At 35.8% G+C, this 21,149-nt stretch overlaps 1 protein-coding gene across 3 annotated transcripts in view; it reads right to left on the bottom strand.

Moving 5' to 3' along the window:
* Positions 1 to 21,149, bottom strand: part of CDH12 (cadherin 12) — a 152,291-nt gene that overhangs the window by 2,414 nt on the left and 128,728 nt on the right. For 2 of the 3 annotated variants that reach the window (XM_057377742.1, XM_057377744.1), the window contains 4 exons: positions 13,845 to 13,981; positions 6,947 to 7,068; positions 6,191 to 6,308; positions 2,230 to 2,481 (listed from right to left, as the gene is read on the bottom strand). In XM_057377742.1, the coding sequence (XP_057233725.1) occupies positions 2,230 to 2,481; positions 6,191 to 6,308; positions 6,947 to 7,068; positions 13,845 to 13,981 (629 nt within the window). Of the gene's footprint in view, positions 1 to 2,229; positions 2,482 to 6,190; positions 6,309 to 6,946; positions 7,069 to 13,575; positions 13,596 to 13,844; positions 13,982 to 21,149 lie in introns of all 3 variants that reach the window. The other variant, XM_057377743.1, reaches the window with a different exon arrangement.

Genomic DNA, 21,149 nt, shown 5'->3' with positions numbered 1-21,149 from the left:
CCAATTAGCCTCACCTTGATTCTGAGGAAAGTGATGGCAAAAATAATTCTGGAAACAAAAAAGGAGCGTTAGTCTATCAGGCCTGGATTTATGAAGGTGAAATTGTGTTAACCCACTTGGATAGCCTTCTACAATGGGGTGATTGATTGAGGAAGGGAGAAAAGTGAATTAATTTTATCACAACTTTAGCAAAGCTTTTGATGTTGTCTTTCATAACAACCTTCTCAGAAAACCTGAGGAAGTGTRGACTATAGCAGCAAATGGTGAGATGGATTGCAAAGCTGCCAGACTGTATAGGTTGTGATCAATATTTCAAAGACCAGATAAGGCCAGTCACTAATAAGGCACCCCAGGATTTGATACTGGGGATAGTTTTGTTTAATATTTTCACAAATAGCTTGGCTCATGGGAATGAGAGCACCCCCAGCAGGTTTTCAGGCAATAAAATAGAGCGGTTGTGGCACCATTCAAAGGGATCTCATCAGGCTGAGGGAGCTGGCCAAAAGGAACTCCACAATGTTCAATAAAAAGAAATTCCAAGTCCCACACATGGAGAGGAGTAACTGCAAACTGTACATGCCATTGGCCAGCTGAACAGGAAGCAGCTTGTTAGATGAAGACTTGAGGCCCTGGTGCAAAGCAAGTTCACCATGAGCCATTGATGTGCCCCTGTGTCAAAGAAGATCAAAAGCATTTGGGACTACATTGGGAGAAACATTGTTAGTGAGTCTGGTGAGATGATCAGTGCCCTAAGCTCAGCTCTGCTTATGCACCCTCGGAGTTCTGGGTCCAGTTCTGGCTCCTCATTACAAGACAGACATGGGCTCCCTGAAGTGAGTCCAATGTAGAGCCACAAAGACAATTAAGGGATTGAAACATCTGCCACACAAGAAGAGGATAAGAGAGCCAAATCGTTCATGACGAAGAAGAGGAGGCTCAGGGATTCTTATCAATGTGGATAAATACCCGATGGATGGAAGTAAAGATGGAGCCAGACTTTTCTGAATGGYGCCCTATCAAAGGACAAGAGGCAAAACTGAAATGCAGGAAATTCCATGGAAAGTATAAGAAAAAAAAAATCTTGTTTATTACCAGAATGTCAAGCAGTGGAATATGTTACCCAGAGAAGTTGTGGAGTATCCATCCTGCTTTAACTGGAATTGTGGCAAAGGAGAGAGCATTCTTGCTTCAAAAAAAACCTGACCTGAGTAATTTTGTTTAGTTGATTTTTTGGTTTTGTATTAAATTTTTCAGAATGAGAGTATTTGTGATTTTAACTGCTATTCCATGACAAGTGTGACCAYTTGCCATTCTTGTTGTGATTTGAAAAATATTTTTCTCACAACATAATTTTTTAACACAGAGCAGAAATTCTGACTYTCACCCACTGCTACTCAGAAGTTTTCATGTAACCCTGAGCCTTTAGTAATTTATTTAAGTGGTAAACTACTGTGTCATCCAAATGTAAAGAGGTATCCATATGTTATATTCTGTGTCAGGAGCTATTTTTGGATATGCATTAGTATAGTGGGATCTAAGAAGCCCACTAGTTATCAAGAAGAGGCACAGGCCAGCATATGTAGGACTCAGTCTGATTTCTGCAGCTCACATTGTGCCTGCGTAAGATATAAAGTCGGTTTTATTCATCAGTCGTTGATTAAGGCTATGTTAAAGTAAGATGCACATGAGTATTGACTGCTTTGAATATGTGGTAAATAATGCAGTATTTAAAAATAAGGTAGAACAAATAACAATGCTCCTCATGAAATCCATGCTTGCCTGAAATAAAAAATCTTCCTGTAAAGCTTTATATGGATATGACCAGTAACAGTGTACATTACAATTATTTTCTCCTTTTCCATTTCTTCATTCTCCTTTTGTTCAAGTGGGCATGAAGAATTAAATAAAGGCTGATACTTAGTCCTTGCTGCTGTTACTGATAGTAGAACTTGTCTACCTTAATAATAATAAAAAAAATTTAGTCTTTCATGAAAGACATTTAAAACTACTTTAGACAAAAAAAATATGATTTGGGTTTCACTGAGAAGTRGTTCTCTTCATGCTATAAGAAATATTGTATGGACTGGCAGACTCATGGTCATGGTCTGTGCTTTGGGATATTTTTCTAGAAATAAACTACCACAAATTTTCAATGGCTTCTGTTAAACACCAGGTAAAGTCAATGAATAATCAGAGTAATGCACCTTGCAGGCTTTCATGAGAACTCACCTAGAAGTATAACAATACACAGCARGATTGCAATCAGCGCTCCAGTGCTGAGGCCCACTGGTAGGAAGATTGCTTCCACATTGCAGGACTGGATGGTGCCATCAGAATCACATCTGCAAACACGGATAGTCAAAGTGTTGGTGCTGCTCTGGACAGGGTAACTGCTGTCTTCTATTACCACTGGAAGGAAGTACAGCTCTTGCTGCCTTCTGCTGTAGCCATTTCTCCTGGTTTCAATCCCAGCTGTGTTGTCTGTAAAACATGACARTCGTTAGCAGATTTTTATTGAGCGYTTCATTTCTCATTGTAGTTTGTATCACCGTTAGTAAAAGGCTTTAATTTCAAATTTGAAACCTGGTGAATGACATTCATTATGTTATTGCCTTGCTTTGCCATTACAGAAGGTATTGTGTTCTGACTGGTACAGTTATTTTTTTTGCAGAGCCTTGAACAATATACCTTTTCTTTTAAACCTGTAAAGAGCTGAAATTTCAAAGACAATAATAATAACTAAAAAAAGCCCAAACAAAACATTACAAGTATGATTCAGAAGGCTTTTCAGTTTTTCTTTTCTCCTTGTCTCCTTACATTCCAAGCCTGTTGTCCATAGGATTTTGATTCCATATATATTTAGAATCATATCTCTATCAGTTAAAATTTTTTCTTAAAAATTCAAAGTAATATACCTGGACAATATGCAATCACTTTAGCATTCCCGCTCCATTAAAAATAACTGAGCACTTGAAAATCAGTACAGTTTCCATCAATTAGTTCCCTTCTAGACTGTTTCATTTTTTCCCAGTTGGTTATTGCTGCTTTTTCTGAATCAAATTCAGTAGCAAGGAAATAATGTAAAGATTAAAAAATTACATTAAAAGCAATCCCAAAATTAATTTAACAGAAAATCAGTGAGATGACAGGTCTGAATGGAGGYAACCTGCAGCATTACCATTTTGTCACCTCACCCATATTCTTCATTATTTTTTTTAGGTGATGTCACACGATGGGTCTCAYCTCTTTGAGTTTTGTTACTAGGTAAAGGATTAAGGGCTCCAAATTCCACACTCAAATACTGGTATGGAGTTCTGATTAAGGACAATAAGAAGAAATCCTAAATATCCAAAACTAGGTATGTTATGATTAGACACCATTGAGAAGGTGCATGACTTTAAAAAAAAAAAAAATGTTTCAGGCACCTCATTTTTTATCAGACTTAAACATGGGCAGGTCAAATTCAGTTACACTTAGTTTTGCAAAGGAAAAATATCTCAAAATAGTTTGAATCAAATCAGCTTCCATTTTAATCTTTTTCTTTCTCTCTATGATTAATATCCTGCAATCTAAGAACTAATTTGAAGACATTCAGTTCAATCTTATTTCTATTATTTTTTCCATGTTTCTATTATTAGAATTATTTATATTATTTTTCTTTTTTTCTTGTAATTGCAACACTGAAGACCGTYTTAACAGCTTACAATGCAGCTAAATGACTTTCCATCCTTCTTTGGGAAGAATCAATCAGATCAACCTCTTAACTCCTTGATTTTGAACGCCTTTTGTTTCTCTTTTATGATTCCTTTCAATTGTTCAAAGTTCTTTAGAGAATATGAACACATACAGGCATTTGAACGATATACAGGATAGTCCAGAGAATCTGAGATAGCTTCTGGTTCTTCAGTGTGTTGGTAATAAATTAATAGGGTTTCTGTTTGGAAAGATTTTTTTTCCAGTAGCTCTATAAATCATTGATAATCAAAGAAAAGGTTTTTATGATTATTTGTTCTTACACTGTAARGAGCAATAGCATACTTCTTTTGTTTCTTCTTCTCTTTCTCCTTTTTTTAAGTACGTGTTAAGAAATACTTTTAAGAGTGTGATTCTTGGTGGTTTCCACTTTCTATGGGAATATTGCACTTGATTTTTTTACAGTAGCGAAACTTCATTCATTRACAGAATACTGAGATCCAAAGTCATCTCTGTGTCAACATTACTGGTTTAAACAGGGAAATTTGATTATCTAATATTTGAATGACTTCCTTACCAAACTTACATGCTATGCACACTTTACAAAAGCTGCAATTACTGTATAGACTTACTAATTTTAAATATTCTTTTGATTAATTAAAGCTCTTAAAATTACCTGASAAGACCTTCTATTTAAAGCAAAAGTTTGGAATTATTTGGAAAAAAAAAGAAATCCTGATGAAGTTAAAGGATATTTTAGGAAACAGATGGGAAAAAAAGAAATTAAAACTCTTACTTTAAAGAAATGTTTGCAAAAAATAAATCGTAAGTATTAAGACTATCTTGTATTCATGTTCTAAGACTATATAATTGTGAAAATTCTACCCAAATAGGCCTTGAAATATGTTCCAGAAAGGAATAATGCCCTATCGTTCCAAGAATAGAAGAAAAGGAACTTGAATCCATTGTAAAGTTGTCCTTCATATTCACTGAGCTGTCTCAAGAAAACTGTTTCGTTGACCTCTGATAAAATACTGTAGATCTTCATRATTTTGGTTTTATAAGATACTATTATTCATGTCTGCAACGTTATGAATGGTCTCAGTTATATATTTTTTTTGCAAATCCGTAAGTGAAGTTCTTAGCTCATCTGTTCAATCTCTTTACCTATCTATGACACACAAAGATAAAAGTCACCAGCAAATTTAGGAATAAACCATTTTCATTGTATCAGCTTCACAGGAGAGCCATGCATAAAGAGAAAATAAACACAGCGTGTTATTCAAATTTCCTGAAGCTTCTTCAGGATTAATAGTTGTTAGCTTATTTTGTTGGCTTTAATTTCCTATTAAATATTGAAGTCAATAGTGCATGGCTTAAAAAAAAAAAAAAATGGGGGCCATACACACAGTTTTGTACATATTTTTTAAAGGCTGAGAAATGGATTTTGCAATTTTATTTTGATTGGTATATTATTTATTTCTGGCACTTTTAAGGGCTTGGATCCCTTAATTCTCAAGAAAGAAAACTTTACATCACAGTCGGTTTGATCTCAAATTTAAATTGAAAAGAGCAATTTATGTAATTTTTTTTTTAATTATTCTTTTTATACCCTTGTAATAGTAATACTTATGACCTGCAAAGTAGAATGTTTTTGAACTTTGTTGGATGGCTTTAGGTGCTCTTTTTTTTGAAATGTAATCCATTGTTATTAAAAGCTTATCACAGTTATTCACAGATCATCTAATAGCTGAAATTGTTTGGTTTTTTTCTTATTTGATTAAAGCAGTTCATGGCAAAAAATTTTACTGCAGTTTATTATGTTTTTTAGCTGYGTCTGTTCACAAGACTACATCTTTGAAAATGTTTACAGTAGGAAAAAAGATCCACTTTTTCATCTTGGCTTGTTCTTTGCCATCTAACAAAAGAGTTCAAGTTAAAAAGAAAAAGAGAGGATATCCAGGTATGACAAAAATTGAAGAAAAATCAGGGATGTCCATTGTATAAATCTCAAAATTATTAAGGGCATTGTGGGATATTACTGCAGCAGCACTGTGCATAATTACAACTAACTCTTTTGCAGGACTAAGCACTCTCAAGAAAGCACAGTGTCTGTGTACTCTGAAAATGGTTAACAAAGTCATAATATTTAAACAAGACAGCAACAGTGTCTTGTTTAAAGGTATACCTGTGTTGGCATATGGATTCTTCCTGAGATACTGAATGATAAAAAGAAGAAAATAAAACAGGTAGCACTGTTTTTCAAGGCCTGTGGGGAAATCTCAGCCTTTGGTGTTCTGACAATTCCTGCCCCTAAAAATAAGAAAAGGTGCAAGACCTGAATTTATATTAATATAGGTCCCAGAGAGTTTAGCAATTAGAAAGGTCAAATGAAAAAAGTTAGGTCTGTGGACACAAGTGTAGTTCAAAGTAAACATATTTGTCATCGTACCCACAGTCTGCTGCTCTGAAAGAGAGATATGGGTACCCAACTTACTTCTGTAGTCATGGACTGTGAAATTTGGCTTGTTGGAAGCCTCAGATGACAGTTTGAAGGAAAACCTTTGTCCRGCTGGTGACAAATCTTTGTCTGCTGCAGTGATGGTCTGTATCACCTGAAACCAGATCAATTCTGAAGTCAGTTCACTCTTCCAAAAGAAGCAGTTTTGTARAAGTGCAAAGTGGACATCAGATGAAACTACTGAAAGCGAAATCCTGCTGGATTACTGTCATTCCCTTAATATGTTGGACAGTGGAAGAAATCTGAATACTATAACTACCAGAAAACTCAGAAGGACTTGCTTAGACAAATCTGATGGAAATCAGAAAGTTTTACCCTATATTCATGTTATTTAATATTTATTTTTTATGTTAAAATGCTAATAATTGCTTCCAAAAAAGTTGAGTGGTTATAGTTCACTTTATCTGCAACTACTCTTGTCACAGTTAAAACCCTTTAAGAAAGGGATTTGTTCTCCTCTCATAACTATTTGTCCTCGTATAGATATCAAATGCACAGTAAAGTGTGCCTCAGGTCCACATAATCAGAGAAAATTAAAAAAAAAAAAAAAAAATAGACTGTAAATAGACCATAAAAGTCAGCAAACAGAATTCTAATACATATTTCCAAAATAGACGTTTTGTTTGCAAAAGAATTATGACCATGATGTTATTTTTACACCCAGAAAGTTCTACTGCTATAAATAATGAAAAGAGAAAAAGCAAAATAGCAAGCATTCCAAATTTGAAATACCTGTCCTGGCTTGGCRTTTTCACATACAGATGTCTCATATGGAACTGAAATTTCAGGAGGAAACTCGTTGACATCCAGGACATTTATTATAACGTTGACTTTGCTGGTTAATAGTGGGTTRCCTATAAATAATATTAGGAGAAAAGCATTATATTTGTTGTCACCACCAGTCTCCATAAGCTGTCATAAACTTGTGATCTCAGTACTGTGACTCCCAAAAGCCCTTGATTTCCATTTATTTCTGATTTGTACTAAGAGGAAAACAGGAGCAAGATTCTTATCAATTTGTACCAGACTTTGATCCATTACTCTTCATGGGTTAAGGAATTAATTAGCATGATTATGTTTATCAGAGCATAAATGGAAACAAAGTCGTAACTGTTATTAAGGATGCAAACTTTTCTCAGATCACTTTTCATTAAGCCTGTGGAAAACWCTTCCAATGATTAAAACTAAATTCTGTTTTCCACAACTAAATGCAGAAAATCAATATTTCTCGCCTACATCTTCAAGACATTAAGGTGGTAAGCAGAGCATGCCAATTTATGGAAGAAGATGGAGAAAGTAAGACAGAAAGATATGAGCAAAAAAATCATGCTGAAAGCCAGGCAGTCAGTGTTACATTTAGCAGTGAAACATGCACAGTTAACACTCAATGATTTGGCCACATTGTAAAAGRCATTTCTTTAACTGAGAAAGTGTTTTCAGTGCATACTTTTGTGCAAAAGAAATTCTAAATAACAGAACACATAATGTTCTTTCCATTCTCCTTCCTCTCTAGATAATCTTCATCAGTCACTAGATGCATTTTATGAACAAGTATACTTGCAAATACAATGTCTGACAAGMCAAAGACACAAAGCAGACAATATGGTCCTTTATTTTGAAACCTCCTGCAAGGTACTAAATGCATGGAAAAYAGTGTAGCTAGYGAGTSAAAAGTRTAATTGTATTTTCCTTTTTCACTTRAGATGAGTGTYYGAAACAGTTAACCACTCAAGAARTCTATRCTATAAGCCAGGGTGGTTTGGTATGACAGCATGAGGCCATGTTTAGGGACAAGAGAAGTTGTCTTGAATTTTGAGGAATAAATCATAGAATCATAGAATGACTTGCATGGGAAGGAATTTTAAAAATCATCCAGTTCCACCTCCTCACCACATGCAGAAATGCCTTCCATTAGACAAGGCTGCTCAAAGCTCCATCCAACCTGGCCTTGAACATTTCCAGAGATGTGGCATCCAATACTCCTCTGGGCAACAAATTCCAGTGTTTTACCAACCCCACAGTAAAGAATTTATTCCTCATATCCAATCCAAATCTAACCTCTTTCAAATGCCCCTCATGCCTGTCACTACATGCTGCTGCCAAAAGTTGAACTTTCTTGTAGGCTCCCTTCAGGTATGGGAAGGCAACAAYTMGGTCATCCCAGAGCCTTCTCTTYTCCATGTTGTATAAACCAAATTCTCTCAATCTGTCTTCACAGGAGRYRTGCTCAGCCYCCTGATCATWTTYATGGCCCTCAACAGATCCTTCAAATTATTTGCATTTGGTGTTTGCTTGGCAGTTTGTATAATCCTTGGCATTTATTTTGTTTATAACTAACATGGCAAGTCTCTTCATATTGTCAGTGTAAAAAATATTCACAATTTCTTTGTTATTCTTAGAAACTACTAAATGCAGTGTTTTCAGAAGACCTCTGTCAAAATCYAAGGTATTTCCCAATTATTTCCTATTTACATAGAACTAGCTGCAAGATGAGCCTTGCTTTACCTGTTTACAAATAATAGAWAAACTGYCTATGCTATAAACAMAACTTGRGATCTAGAAGACAACAAAAATCCAYTACYTCAACCACAYAGCATTTGTGGTCCCTACCTCTGAATATATTTTTTTAATAGAGAACATATATAAYAGCATCTCAATAAATTCTCATTAATTTCTAATTCAGCATCATCCCCACTTGCACAATATCTCTGTGGAGAAAGGCATTGTGTAGTAGAAATGAAGATAGAATTTGGTTCAGCTACTGAGAATTAGACACTGATTCTTTAGATGCCTGAAGAGCTGGAAGAACYCTAGATCACTTGTTAAAAGTTGAATTAGTTCCTTTGTATAACAAGAAACAATAAAATACTAAGTGATTTTAYTCAATAGAAGGCAGGACCTGTTATAGAGAGATCAAAAAATCCCTGAACAGGTTCTGTTCACAGTTACTGGCAGAAACAATATAAGTTAAAATTTTCCTACTGAAAAGGACACATCCACTCTCATGGAGTAACTCAGGTTTTTGTTTCATTTTTGTGTGCTTGTTTTAAGGCACAAGACTGAGCAAGAGTGKTTCAGGAGACATTCTTCAAACATATTAGGGATTAAAGCATCACACCAAAGTACAGGCATGCATGCGTATTTCCTTTTAGGAATAAGTTCACAATACCTTTCTAATAAAACAAGGAATGCATGCAAAATTTATGCRTAATGTACAAGGAAATATCAGCTGATTTTGATAATTTCTTTTAGAAGTCTTTAAGAAGTCTTCTAGGTCATATTTTTGTGAAGTATCTTATATAAATCACTTTTTTTTCCTGTTTTTTTGCAACAGCTTGGGTATTAGGTGACTTCTATTTTTAAAAGCAACCCAAGGATTTGACATTTTGCCTACCCTGAAAATCACAACCTAGCATGCCCTTGAATTATACCTGAAGATGAGTATATTTTTTGCATTTATTTCTCACTGATGGTCWGTGATTTGTTCTCCGTGGTTCTTTGAAAATATATTAGAGGGCCAATATCTTCTCCTCCTAAGTGTTTCAGCAAAGTAGAATTTTACCTTGCATAAATGGCCTGGAAAAGTCAGGAATGAAAGCGAACAAAATTACCAAAGCCTAAGATGGAACTATTTCATTTTGTTTGTCTGATTTTATTTTTGGTTTGCTCTGACATCAGTTTAACTGCTTGTGTATATAAATGAAGACTGCAAGAAGATTGTGTACAGCTTTGAATTCATATATAAATATGAAGACCTGCAATACCTGGTGAGAACAAGCACAAAGAATTATATTTAAAATARCACTTTGCAGATTTGACCTCCATTTTCTCTGTGTTTTGGTTGCCGTTTCTCTCAAAATCAAGTATTTTTGCACTCTGTGAACACAATAGTGATGTATGTGCTGGTATCACTGAGACACTGAAAACATCTGCTTATTTCTTTTAAACCCAAATTACACAGATGAGAAGATGAACTGGCTAAATCATGAGCCTACGAATTAAGAAACTGATTTTATGTTTTAATTTTGCCTGTAAGATACAGGAAAATGAATTAGCTTCATTAACCTAATTTTATTAACTTAATGAGTTGACTTCATCTTTCCTYGTTTTTCCTGTCTGTAAGACAATGACCATTCTGCTTCCTTTTTTTTTGCTTGGCTACCATCATTTGTCAACATCTTAATAGTTTAAGGATATTAGAGCAGTAGAAAACATGTGACATTCTTTGAATAATGAACTTGTGAAAATCCAAGATTTTCTGAGAAAATAGATACTGACTATTGAGGAGAACTGCTGATTCCTTAATCCCAGTTACAGTATTCAGGAGATTAACTCCACATTGAGATTTAAGATGACYATTCTTTCACATTCTCAAAATTTGGGCTTACACATAGGTGAGCTTGGAAGTCGGCTTGAACAGAAAGGATTATTACTTTATTTTCACCCTTAACTTATGCCAGAGGACAGGAAAGCAGGAGTAATTTTATTCATTTTATCTATCTTGTCTTTTGCAAGGTGGAAAAACCACTTGAATACTAGGTAATTAGGCAGCTCATGAAAGAACCTTTTGAGCACTGGACTGTGATTTTTCATGCCATTATCCCTGGCTTTGAGTGTAGCTCACAAGTATGACACAAGTATGCCTGACAAAGCAGATTTCATAATTGATCTTTACTAAGGAACCAACTTCTATCTCTCTTCAAGCTGCCAACCTGCACCATGTTTGGTATATGCAGGGATGAAGGGGCAGGACAATGAGTTCAGGAAGAATATTATGATTGTATGCGTGCATATATATATATATATATATATATATATATATATATATATATATACACCTATGCATGTATGTCATAGTGTAGAGTGTGGACATGAAACATTTTACAAATTTACAAATTCCCAAACAACCAGGTTTTTGAACAAGGCTTTCCCCCACCTACCCAGTAATAGACAAGGTCAGCAAAGGTAACTTTAATAAACAAAAGGTAGATATCTTTGGCCTTATTTTTGAAATCTCCTCCTTTAAAAATTACACCTTCTGGCGCTTTCATACTAATAACAACCACATCAGCTTCTAAGAAAAGTCTGAATGGTACATCTATATTTACATTTACATGCTTGCTGTTATCTTTAGCTAGCTAAACTGCAGGCATTTATGCCACTGCTTGAAAAGTAACTTCATTGCTCAAAATTCATCATACTGCTTCAAGATTTTCTGTGAGAAAAGTAATGTAACATAAGAATCATCTGTGATTCACATGCAGGGAGTCCATGCAAGCCTGCTGATGACCTTTGCATCACTTTCCACATTTAGGGAAATGATGGCAAAGCCAGTTTAATTTAATTTTCTCACTGACTTAATTGCAATAAAGCTGATGGGCTTTGTTTATAATTGGCCAATTCAAGAAAAGATCATTTACAGAATGACCGTTAGGACATGCCTAAAAGTTGTGGGTGGGGTTGTTGTTGTTATTCTCTCACAATGAGAAAACAAAATTTTAGCAATAAATTTTATAAACAACAATTGCTACTAGTTATGAATCTACTTATTTACTCTTATTTTGTAAGGATATATTATATTTCTGTCCTTATACAGAGAAAATGTTATGAGGAAGTGAAAATACTTCTATAACAATAGTGTCTGTTCTTTCCTGAAGGAAGTTTATGCAGCTTATTTCAATACTGGGCCACCTTTCTCAAGTAGTCATGAATATGTCAAGGCACCTAATACTGTTTTTTCCTTGATAAAGAAAGACAGTTTCAGTTTCTATGTCAGCACTGGACAACATTTTTTTATATCAATAATTCTTCAAATATAGTAATTTTCACTCAGTCTTTTTCTTAATTTTTTTTCCTCTCTAACCATTACTTTTTGCTTTTGCGCAGTGTGTCAGCCCTCAAGCCTCAGCCTTTATTTCTGTCTCATAGTCAGACAATTGCACATAATGTTTTGAACAGTTACTGTACCTCAAATCCTCCYAATTGTTGCCAATTACTGGCACAGTAGCTATATGGCAATTGTTATTCTATAGATAAGGGTCAATGTATAAATATTTATATTTAGATTTATATTTTTATCTATGCTGCAGTGAAGCACAGATATGTTTTAGGTGGAGATTCTTAAGACAATTGATAAAATTGGGAGTTTCAAAACACATATAAGTTGCCACAGCTTTGCTTAAATATAACTCTCACATATATGTGCATGGACAAATAAACTTCAGGGTTTTAGATATTTTTAATTGCTCTTGGGAATAATAAACAGATTTAATTCAAGTTTACTTAAACTGCTTCTGTACTGCAGGAAAAAGAAAAAAAAAAACAAAAAACCAAAACATTTACAAATCTTCAATATCCATTGTCTACCACTAAGCCCAAATAGTTAAGCTTTATTGAAACACAGGCCGTGATGAGACCTTGTTGTACCTACCCGCCTTTTCATTTTTGTGGAAACTAATTACAGTTCCGCTGGATTTTCTGTGAATATACACATACACATGTATCTCCATGAACTAAATCACTTCTGACAGTTCAGTCTTCTCTCTTACTGTATGTCTTTTCTAATTCATGGATAAAATTCAAGTGTTCATTTGACTGGTGTTCTCTTTATATTTTAAGGATCCAAGGAGTGAGCCCATGGTTCTTTCTGAGATAACTACAACTAGTATTTTTTTGTTTAATCGGAAATAATATATACCTTCTCTGCTTCCCAAATCTACCTCTTCCTATTGRTAGTATGTATTAACTTTTGAAGACTCAGCCAAGTAATACATTGCAGTAAAAATGTTCTTTGCTACAGAAACTTGCATTTTCAGACACATCAATTACAGAGAAGGAATAAGAAATCCTTCTTATCTTATCAGCAAGATCCTCTTTTACAGCCTGTTGATATATACAGAAAAATTCTGTGGCCTTTGCACAACTGCTAAGTGAGCAGAAGACTTGTATTCAAAGAGTGGGATATGTCTGTGCACAGATGGATGGCAATGAAGAAAGTTGGAAGGTGGGAAGAGGGACTTCTTTTAAAAAAAAAAGGATATGCAGAAGACATAGGGACAGGAAATTAAAGAAATTAATAATTAAATTATTCCACCCAAAACATAGGAAAAAAAAAAAAAAAACCCAAGGCGATAGGAATAAAATCTGGGGCAGAGAGAAGACACAACAATAGATAATGCAGCACACAGATTAGTTCATCTAGGGCATTAAATCTTGATTTAATTTTAGTGTACTTTTATCTGAGAATATCTTTAACTTTTTCTGCTTTCCAAAAGCATATTGACAGACCTATTATTTGACTAACCAAATTTCATATGGAGTGAATTACAAAATCAGAAATCAGAACGGAAAGGCCTCCATACAGCTCCTCATGCTCTTCATGCTGACAAAATTATTTTCAGCTTCTGAGGGAACTGTGTTTGCATGAGGTCTACTAGCAAAACCCCTGACTACAGGGCTGATTGAACTTTACACTAATCCTGACAATGAGCCTGGCAAAATGAGATTTATTGAACCTTCTTAAACAAACTCTCGGCAATTCAAGCACTCTTCACATTATATTTATACCTGAGCATTACATTCTGAGAAAAATACCACATTAGCATATTAATACAGTTTGTGTCATACTTACTAACTTTACTTGCAATTATAGAGAAATTGTATTGTGCTGTGCTTTCTCTGTCCAGTAATTCATTAGTTGCAATGGTTCCTTCAGTAGCATCTATTGTAAAATAGCTGTCCACATCATTCTTCCAATCGATGAAGTATCTGTATGTGAAAAATATTAAAGAAAGTAGATGCAAATGTGCAAAGATTACTCATTTATCATAGCAGCAGTGTAGCTGCCTCAAGTTTTGTTATTTCTCTCTTCACAGTTATTACCATCCTTGCAGGAAGAAGACAATAAAGAATGATTTGTTTATTTCTCTTTTTTGCCCAGTTGGAATGCTCAAGGGGAAATGGGATATAATAAAAGACTTAACACTTCTGGTGTTCAGATTATTTGAAAACCTTGAAGTCCCGAGAAGTTGGTGCACATCCTCTGTGATCCTGATTACTTATGCCAGCCACTTTGGAAAGCACTACGTTGGCTTAGAGGGAGAAAGGATATGTGAAACAGAGATTGAGGTGTGGGTGGTGATGAAGAGTGTACCACATCTGCTCTCTTTATATCCATTTGCAGCTTCAGTAGACTGGACACCGCCACTGAAGTTCACAAAGGGGTATCCTGAAGGATTTTGGTAGGGCAAGTGCAAGGGAGATGGAGAAGAGTATGCTTAGTCCCACATAGGATCCATAAACGGCTCTTTGCCTTTGTGAATAATAGGCACCTTTCACTGGACCTGTGAGGAACAGGACAATGTCATTGTTTTGTTTTGTTTTGTTTTGTTTTGTATTGTTTTCCTGAGCCTTTATTTGTCAACAAGTGTGAACATAGAACAGAATTAACACTAGAAATATTTACTTATCCCTTATTTTTGTCTAGCAAGGATTAGAAAAAAGAGATGCACTGGTAAACACAGCTGCTTAAATGCAATGTGATAACTATCCCGAACTTATTTCCCTTAAATGCTAATTGAATTGAAAGTCTATTTTCACATTTGATGCTACTGTTTGTAGTCATAACAGAATAATATTTTTTTTCTGATGCAATTGCTGCCAGCTACTAATTTCCTTTTCATTGTTAGTCTCTTCATACCTTGATAGTGTTTCTCAAAAATTAGGCAGGATGAAATTGAGAAAGTCATTCATGAACAGAAGGTAATAAGAACAAAATGGTACTCAACAACAAGTACATTTAGAAGATCATAAAGCCTAGAGAACCACCCCTATGATATCTCGTTGCAAGTAAACCAGTGAGAATAAAACCTGCTATTTCCTTCTCTGATTAGAGTTATTTATGTATTTAATATATAGGGAATGGAATGATAAACACTGTGTTCGTTTACTTCTGCAGAAGGAAGCAATGGATGAAAGGTATATGTGTCATATTCCGAAAGAAAGTGTTTCTGCTTGRTCCTAAGAAAGCCAATAGTTCAGGAAGATTTGAAGAGTAAAAAAGCCRCAAATAAGGTCACATGCTCTTTTGGAGACATTTTGTTCAATCAAAATTACAAGAAAAATGCTATCTCTAGATGAAATAGGTTATTTCATCAATTGATWGACATCATTACCAGTTAACAGCTTTAATTGAAAAGCCTCAGAAATGGTTTGCTAAAGGCAGCATGTATCCTTTTACACAGTTGAGCAGGCMCATTTTCTTGAATATGATATTATTGTCTACCCACATTTGTAATTTCAATCTCTTTGTTCAGAATTTGCTCGACATAAAATTTATGAAAAATATATAAGCCATTTATTAGAAATATCATTACCCTAAGATACTCTCTCAGGAGAGGCAAAATTACTCTTTCAGGCTTTGCATGTTTAATAAATTATAATTTCTTCTAAAATTAAATACACAGCACCACACAAATAAATGAGTTCAAAGCAGAAGAAAGTAACTTGGCTTTCATTTCCCCTTAGGAAGATTAAATTTGCCTGAGTACCCTGCACATCACAGTATGAGCCAGGGAAGAAAGCAGAGGCCTTAATTCAGAGCACAGTGTAGGTGATGGCCTCCTCCAGCAGGAGGCTTTGAAACTACTGAGAACATATAAAGTTGCGCTTGAAGTGAAGCTCAAGCATGAATGTYGGAAGGATCAGAAACTGATTGTCTGGAAGCTTTGGCTCAAGTGATTATTTTCATGCTCAGGGCCAGGATGCCTGTTTCCAACCATAAATATCAACAGGATCAAAGTCCACAGTAAGCACTGCAGGGCCAGAATTGCTCCTGCTGATASCTATGGCAGAATTCCTTGTGTCTTCTGTGGACATGGGAATTGAGCAGTTGGATAAAAACAGAATTGGAACAGTTCTTCCAAATTCATTGCCTTTGTCTTTGTTAACAGTGTGGAAGCTATTATGTTATCATTGTTAGCATTGTTAATATTATTTACATATTTTAATTTTGGCCTTATCTTTAAAGGAACCCTTTCCTTCTCTCCATGTGCTGCACGTAAGCTWAAATTAGTCATGGAAGAGCCTGTTGTTTCAGCTCCTTTCATTTTAAGAATCTACATACTCAATTAGACTACAGAAGGGAGAGGTATAGGAGGAGTTATTGCAGATGTATTGCCTAAAACATTTACATTTACAGGGAAAGCTGCAAACAGGCATTCATTTTTGTGCTTTTCATTGGTTGTCCATGTACAGTACCCATGACAACATACCTAGCAGAAAATCTTCTTACAGGCAGATGTGGACACAGATTTGCCCCCAGATACTTCAGTAAGTCTATAAAGCTTAAGAAAGCAGTGAATGGGACCCCAACTATCTGGTCTTGAAATGGAAATTTATTGGGAAATTTAAGGGGAGGTCACTTGTGGCAAAAGCCCTAGGATGTAGGTTCCTTTTATAGCTGGAAAGCACTGTTTCATCACACTCTGATGCTCAGTGTGAGATTTTTTGTAAATAGGAAAGTAACAGCTAAGTTCTTCCTAAGGCCAATAGTATTGCCTGAGCTCTGTCCTTTACATGGAAGAAAACTGCTTTGAAGAAGAGAAGAAATGGGGAAAAGGTCTCCAACCAGAAAAATCTGTAACTTTTCAGAGACAAACCCAGGTATCTGGGACACAAAGCCTGACATTTCTTGTTAGATTGGGATACACAGAGGAAAACTGTTGAAATACTGGCATTAGGACAGCTGTCTAGATCTTCCAGTCATGGTCTAGCAGTTTGAAGCAACTGAGGTTGGTTTATTTGACTGCTCAGAGTGCATGCAAGACAGACCATGGATAAGTGCACTAATCCTAAGAGGCATTTCCTCCTTGAAAAGTTAGGGAGAACTTACTTGGACAAAGCAGTATTATTTCTCAGAAGCCCCTGAACAGGCTTGGCTGGCAGCTCTGAATGCCAGACATTGATATAGTTCATATTCGCTGCCAGGGAAGAAATTTTGACTTATATGTCTCCCTGAATATTCTTCCCAGCAGAGAAGAGTATTCCAGATTCTGTTACTGAAGGCAGGGAGAGTGTGGAAGGATATATCTTTGCTAACATTGAGTTTTCTCAAGAATAGCTGCATTTATACATCATGTAGGATAGAAGAGGCAGAATGGAAATATTTGGTTTATAAAATTTTAAGACTCACCAAGAGTCCACACTGATTTCTCAGGAGCTCCAAGAATTATGGACATTCACTATGGATAAACAGTGAGGTGTCCCTCATGAGGTCCCACAGAACACTCATCCTCATGAAGAGGGCTCATCCCCTTGCAAAGAGAGGAGGAGAAGGACGAAGACTGAGCTGACCCTTGCTGCAGCACAGGTGTCAGAATGTTTGATGGAGTGCTATTGAACACATGAGTGACAGCAGCTCATCCTTGAGAGGATAACAGGAACTCAGAGCCRTYGAGCAGAAAACTGTGGCTGCTTCARACTRTTATACCATGACTAAAAGACCTGGRCAGCTGTCCTGCGCTGCTAGAGAAACCTACATGACAGCACGCTCAGAAGGGATGGGAGGTGGCAGGATGCTAAGGAAGCTGTGAAGCTTTAAACTAGGGAAGTATTTTTTTTTGTTTTAAAAATGTGGAGAGGAAGACTTCTCTTGCCTGTCACAGGAAACAGTGTCTTGGCCACAGTGGGGATCCATCCTCACCAAAAGTTTAGAAACCTTGTCAAAACCTTTCTTTGTTTTTCTGTCCKGATAGTGACAGCAGCAGTGACACAATGCAACAGAGGAACCATAGAGCATGTAATAACTTACACCATATTAACTTTTTTCTTTTTTTCTGTTGATGCTTAAACAGAACACAAAGTAGGCATCTGTGAGTCAATGCATTGGCCCTTAGTGGGGATTTCACCGGCTGTTCCCAGCACTCTCAGATCATCCTCTGAAGACGATGTCATAAACACAGAGAAAGTAAAACTTGTAGGGTGTCAAGAAATACCAGACAAATTTTAGTTGCACGATGTTGATATGGTGAAAGCTGAGTCATATCAAGCTCTAAGTGCTCTCTTGTGCATTCCTAGCCCAGGATATTTACTGTTGTTTGAGTGCTCATGTAGCTGATAGCTACATGCATCCGTGTCTCAGACAAGCTACTTTGACACAATTTTAGGCTGAAAGGTCTCAGTCTAAAAAACTGGGCAGACTCAATACCTTGCCCATACCKCCTAAAAAGTAAGAAYGCAAGCAGGAAGTCTCATGTAGCTYTGCCATMTCACATGTGAGACACATGAGRGGACTTAGGATTCTGGGARGAAAATATTTGTTTCCAGAAGTTTTCTTTCTGATACTGGACCTGAAAGATGAAAAGATGGAGCTCTTGCTAACATGCCTGAACTCTGAKTATCTGAAATGGAAAATGGAGTTCTTAAACCTCATTCTTGATATTATGATCAAGTAATTTAAACCAGGAAATGAGCAATAGACATAGAAAAGTATGTGTGTTTTAGAGGAAGAGAAGATTGCTTCAARGCTACACTGGGAGGATWAAGGMCAYRTGCCAAAGRAGTAAAATCCAAGAACTGACYTTAWGAAGTGCTAAAACACTGAAAATAGATAAGGTGYAGTTATGGTAAGCATGAGAAGAGCTCTGACCTGCCCAAGCTGCTGGAGTAACAGCAAAGACACCCTKCTTGTTACACAAGCAGGGGAAGGAAACATGGATCATGTCCCTGGAGACACTGTCATGCTAAAGGAACTCAGTCCAAGTTTACTCCTGCAGCAATTGAATGCACAKAGAAAATCTGAAGGAGTAAAGCACATTCTTCAATTGGAATTGTCCTGGAAAGGAAAAGGAATCATATAATTCAGAGAACATTAACATATTTTAAATTTAATTACTGGGTTTCCCCATTGTTTTATTGTACAATAAATAAGGATCAGTACTTGCAACTGGCTTCCTAAAAGGAGAAAACAAAAAGGAAAATAGAGAGGGGACATTTCTTCAATTTTTATATTTGATWGAGTTGTCCCACATAATCTGTTGTACCCCAGAATAGATATTCTTGAATGTAGTTTAAATGCTATTGTGAAATTGTACCTTAGGCAGACCTGGATGGCAAATCTAAAAAAAAACCCAAAAATCATAATTTTATTTTTGTGTACATTTTGAATTATTTTGGCTGTCRATCCAAGTTTAGAAAGCATCTTATTACTTCAATTACAGTTTGTCAAACCCAGGAGCTGGAATAAAGCATTTTTTCATATAAGAAAATTCTTGATGCAGTGGGATAAAAAGAAGTATTATTGCTAAGATAAAGTGTGCTCTCAGCTATGCTTTTCCACTGATTTTTTTCCACCTTAAAGTATTTGCTTAATACCTTTCCCTGTAACTGAATGAAACTGGAAAGAGGAAAAATTCTTCCTTTCTGTAGTTTCTCAAATGACTGGGCTCTTCTTAAGCTTAATTTCACTTCTGTTGRGTCACCAGTTCCTTCTGATCTTCCCTAAGAATTTTATCCCAGTCGCTGTGGAAAGCTTCAGTGACTGGTCAGTGGTGGGAGAAGGAGGTGCCTGAAGAAGCCCTTAGACACCGCCCATGTCACCGTAAAGGCATTTGAGGCAATGCCGGTCTCAATTTCGGAAATTCAGTCAACTGAGGTAAAGGCAACTTTCTCAGTCCAGGCTGAATTTTTTTGTGTATTTTGGTGCTTGAATTAGGTTTAATATTATCCACTTGAGAGGTTTCAGATTGACTGCTTTGAAAGAAGTGCTACTGAAAGAAGTTGTGTTGATAAGGAGAAAGTGAATAACRTGTATTAAATATAATATTTGCAAATTAGCTACTCTGGACTATGAAMATGATTAAGGCAATGAAAAAAATTACAGAAAACCAGACTTTTCCACTTTGAAGGAGAAAGATCATGGGAAGAAATGGGAACAATATGTTACAGTTAAAGCTGATGTTCAAAGGAGAAATGTCCTGGTAATTTCTCTCCTCTAAGTGAAGATCATACAAAGTATCCGATGTATTGGCCAAGATATTCAGARACAGCTAAGAGGCTGACTTCAGAACATATGGGCTTAAATGATTCCTCTTTTTCTTCTTTAATTATTTGGGATCTCATTACAAGGAATATCCTCAAGTTAAAAAAAGGCAGTGGCAATATAAGCTTAGCACAACCAAAATTAAGCATTTGAAGGTTAATGGCTTCTGATCATTGTGTGTTTATGCTCAATAAACATTTCCTCAAAAATTTCTATTGGTGTGTCTACTYTGAGAGGGAGAAACAACCTCATGACAGAGGAGCTTTATAAAAATATCTCATCTTGTCTCAACTCACACCTTTCTGATGCAAAGCACMTTGCTTACTCTAGTACCTAGTGACTTAGAACAGTGGCTTCTTTAAACAAAAATATTGCAAAGAAAGGTGAGAGATGAAATAAAAATTTCCTGTAATGTTACAGATCACTATTTGTGTATATGACCTTAAATTATTTAAACTGCATTCACTTTAAGATTTATTTAAATGCTAAACAGCAGACAAAGGAAATTCAGAGACCATGACAACTTGGGAGAGTTTAATACCACCCATCATATCAGAAAYGTAACCTAAAAACTTTAGGAACATAGATGAAAGCTAAAAGGATTCAATTGGGTATTGTGATCAGTTCAGATTTTTTGTAATTCCAATACATATATAATTAAATAGATGAAAGAAACATTAAAGCAGGGGTGGCAAAAGGGGTGAAGGACTGGAAGAATACAAATGAGATTCTAGGTGTGATGAGACTACCTGAAAGCCCAAAGGAATTTTCATTAGTCGAATAATCGTGTGCTGGGGTTTGAAATTATTAGACCTCTGCATATAACTGGATGTTGAGAATATGATGCATCTGCAACAGAATTTTGTCCTGGGCATCATCTCACTACATAAAAAAAAA

This window comes from Malurus melanocephalus, unplaced genomic scaffold (genome assembly GCF_030028575.1).
Source record: "Malurus melanocephalus ecotype Western Australia unplaced genomic scaffold, MMel_1.1 scaffold_323, whole genome shotgun sequence".
Classification (NCBI taxonomy): domain Eukaryota; kingdom Metazoa; phylum Chordata; class Aves; order Passeriformes; family Maluridae; genus Malurus; species Malurus melanocephalus.
The sequence above is the reverse complement of the archived record's forward strand: the minus strand, read 5'-3'. Positions and strand labels throughout refer to the sequence as shown.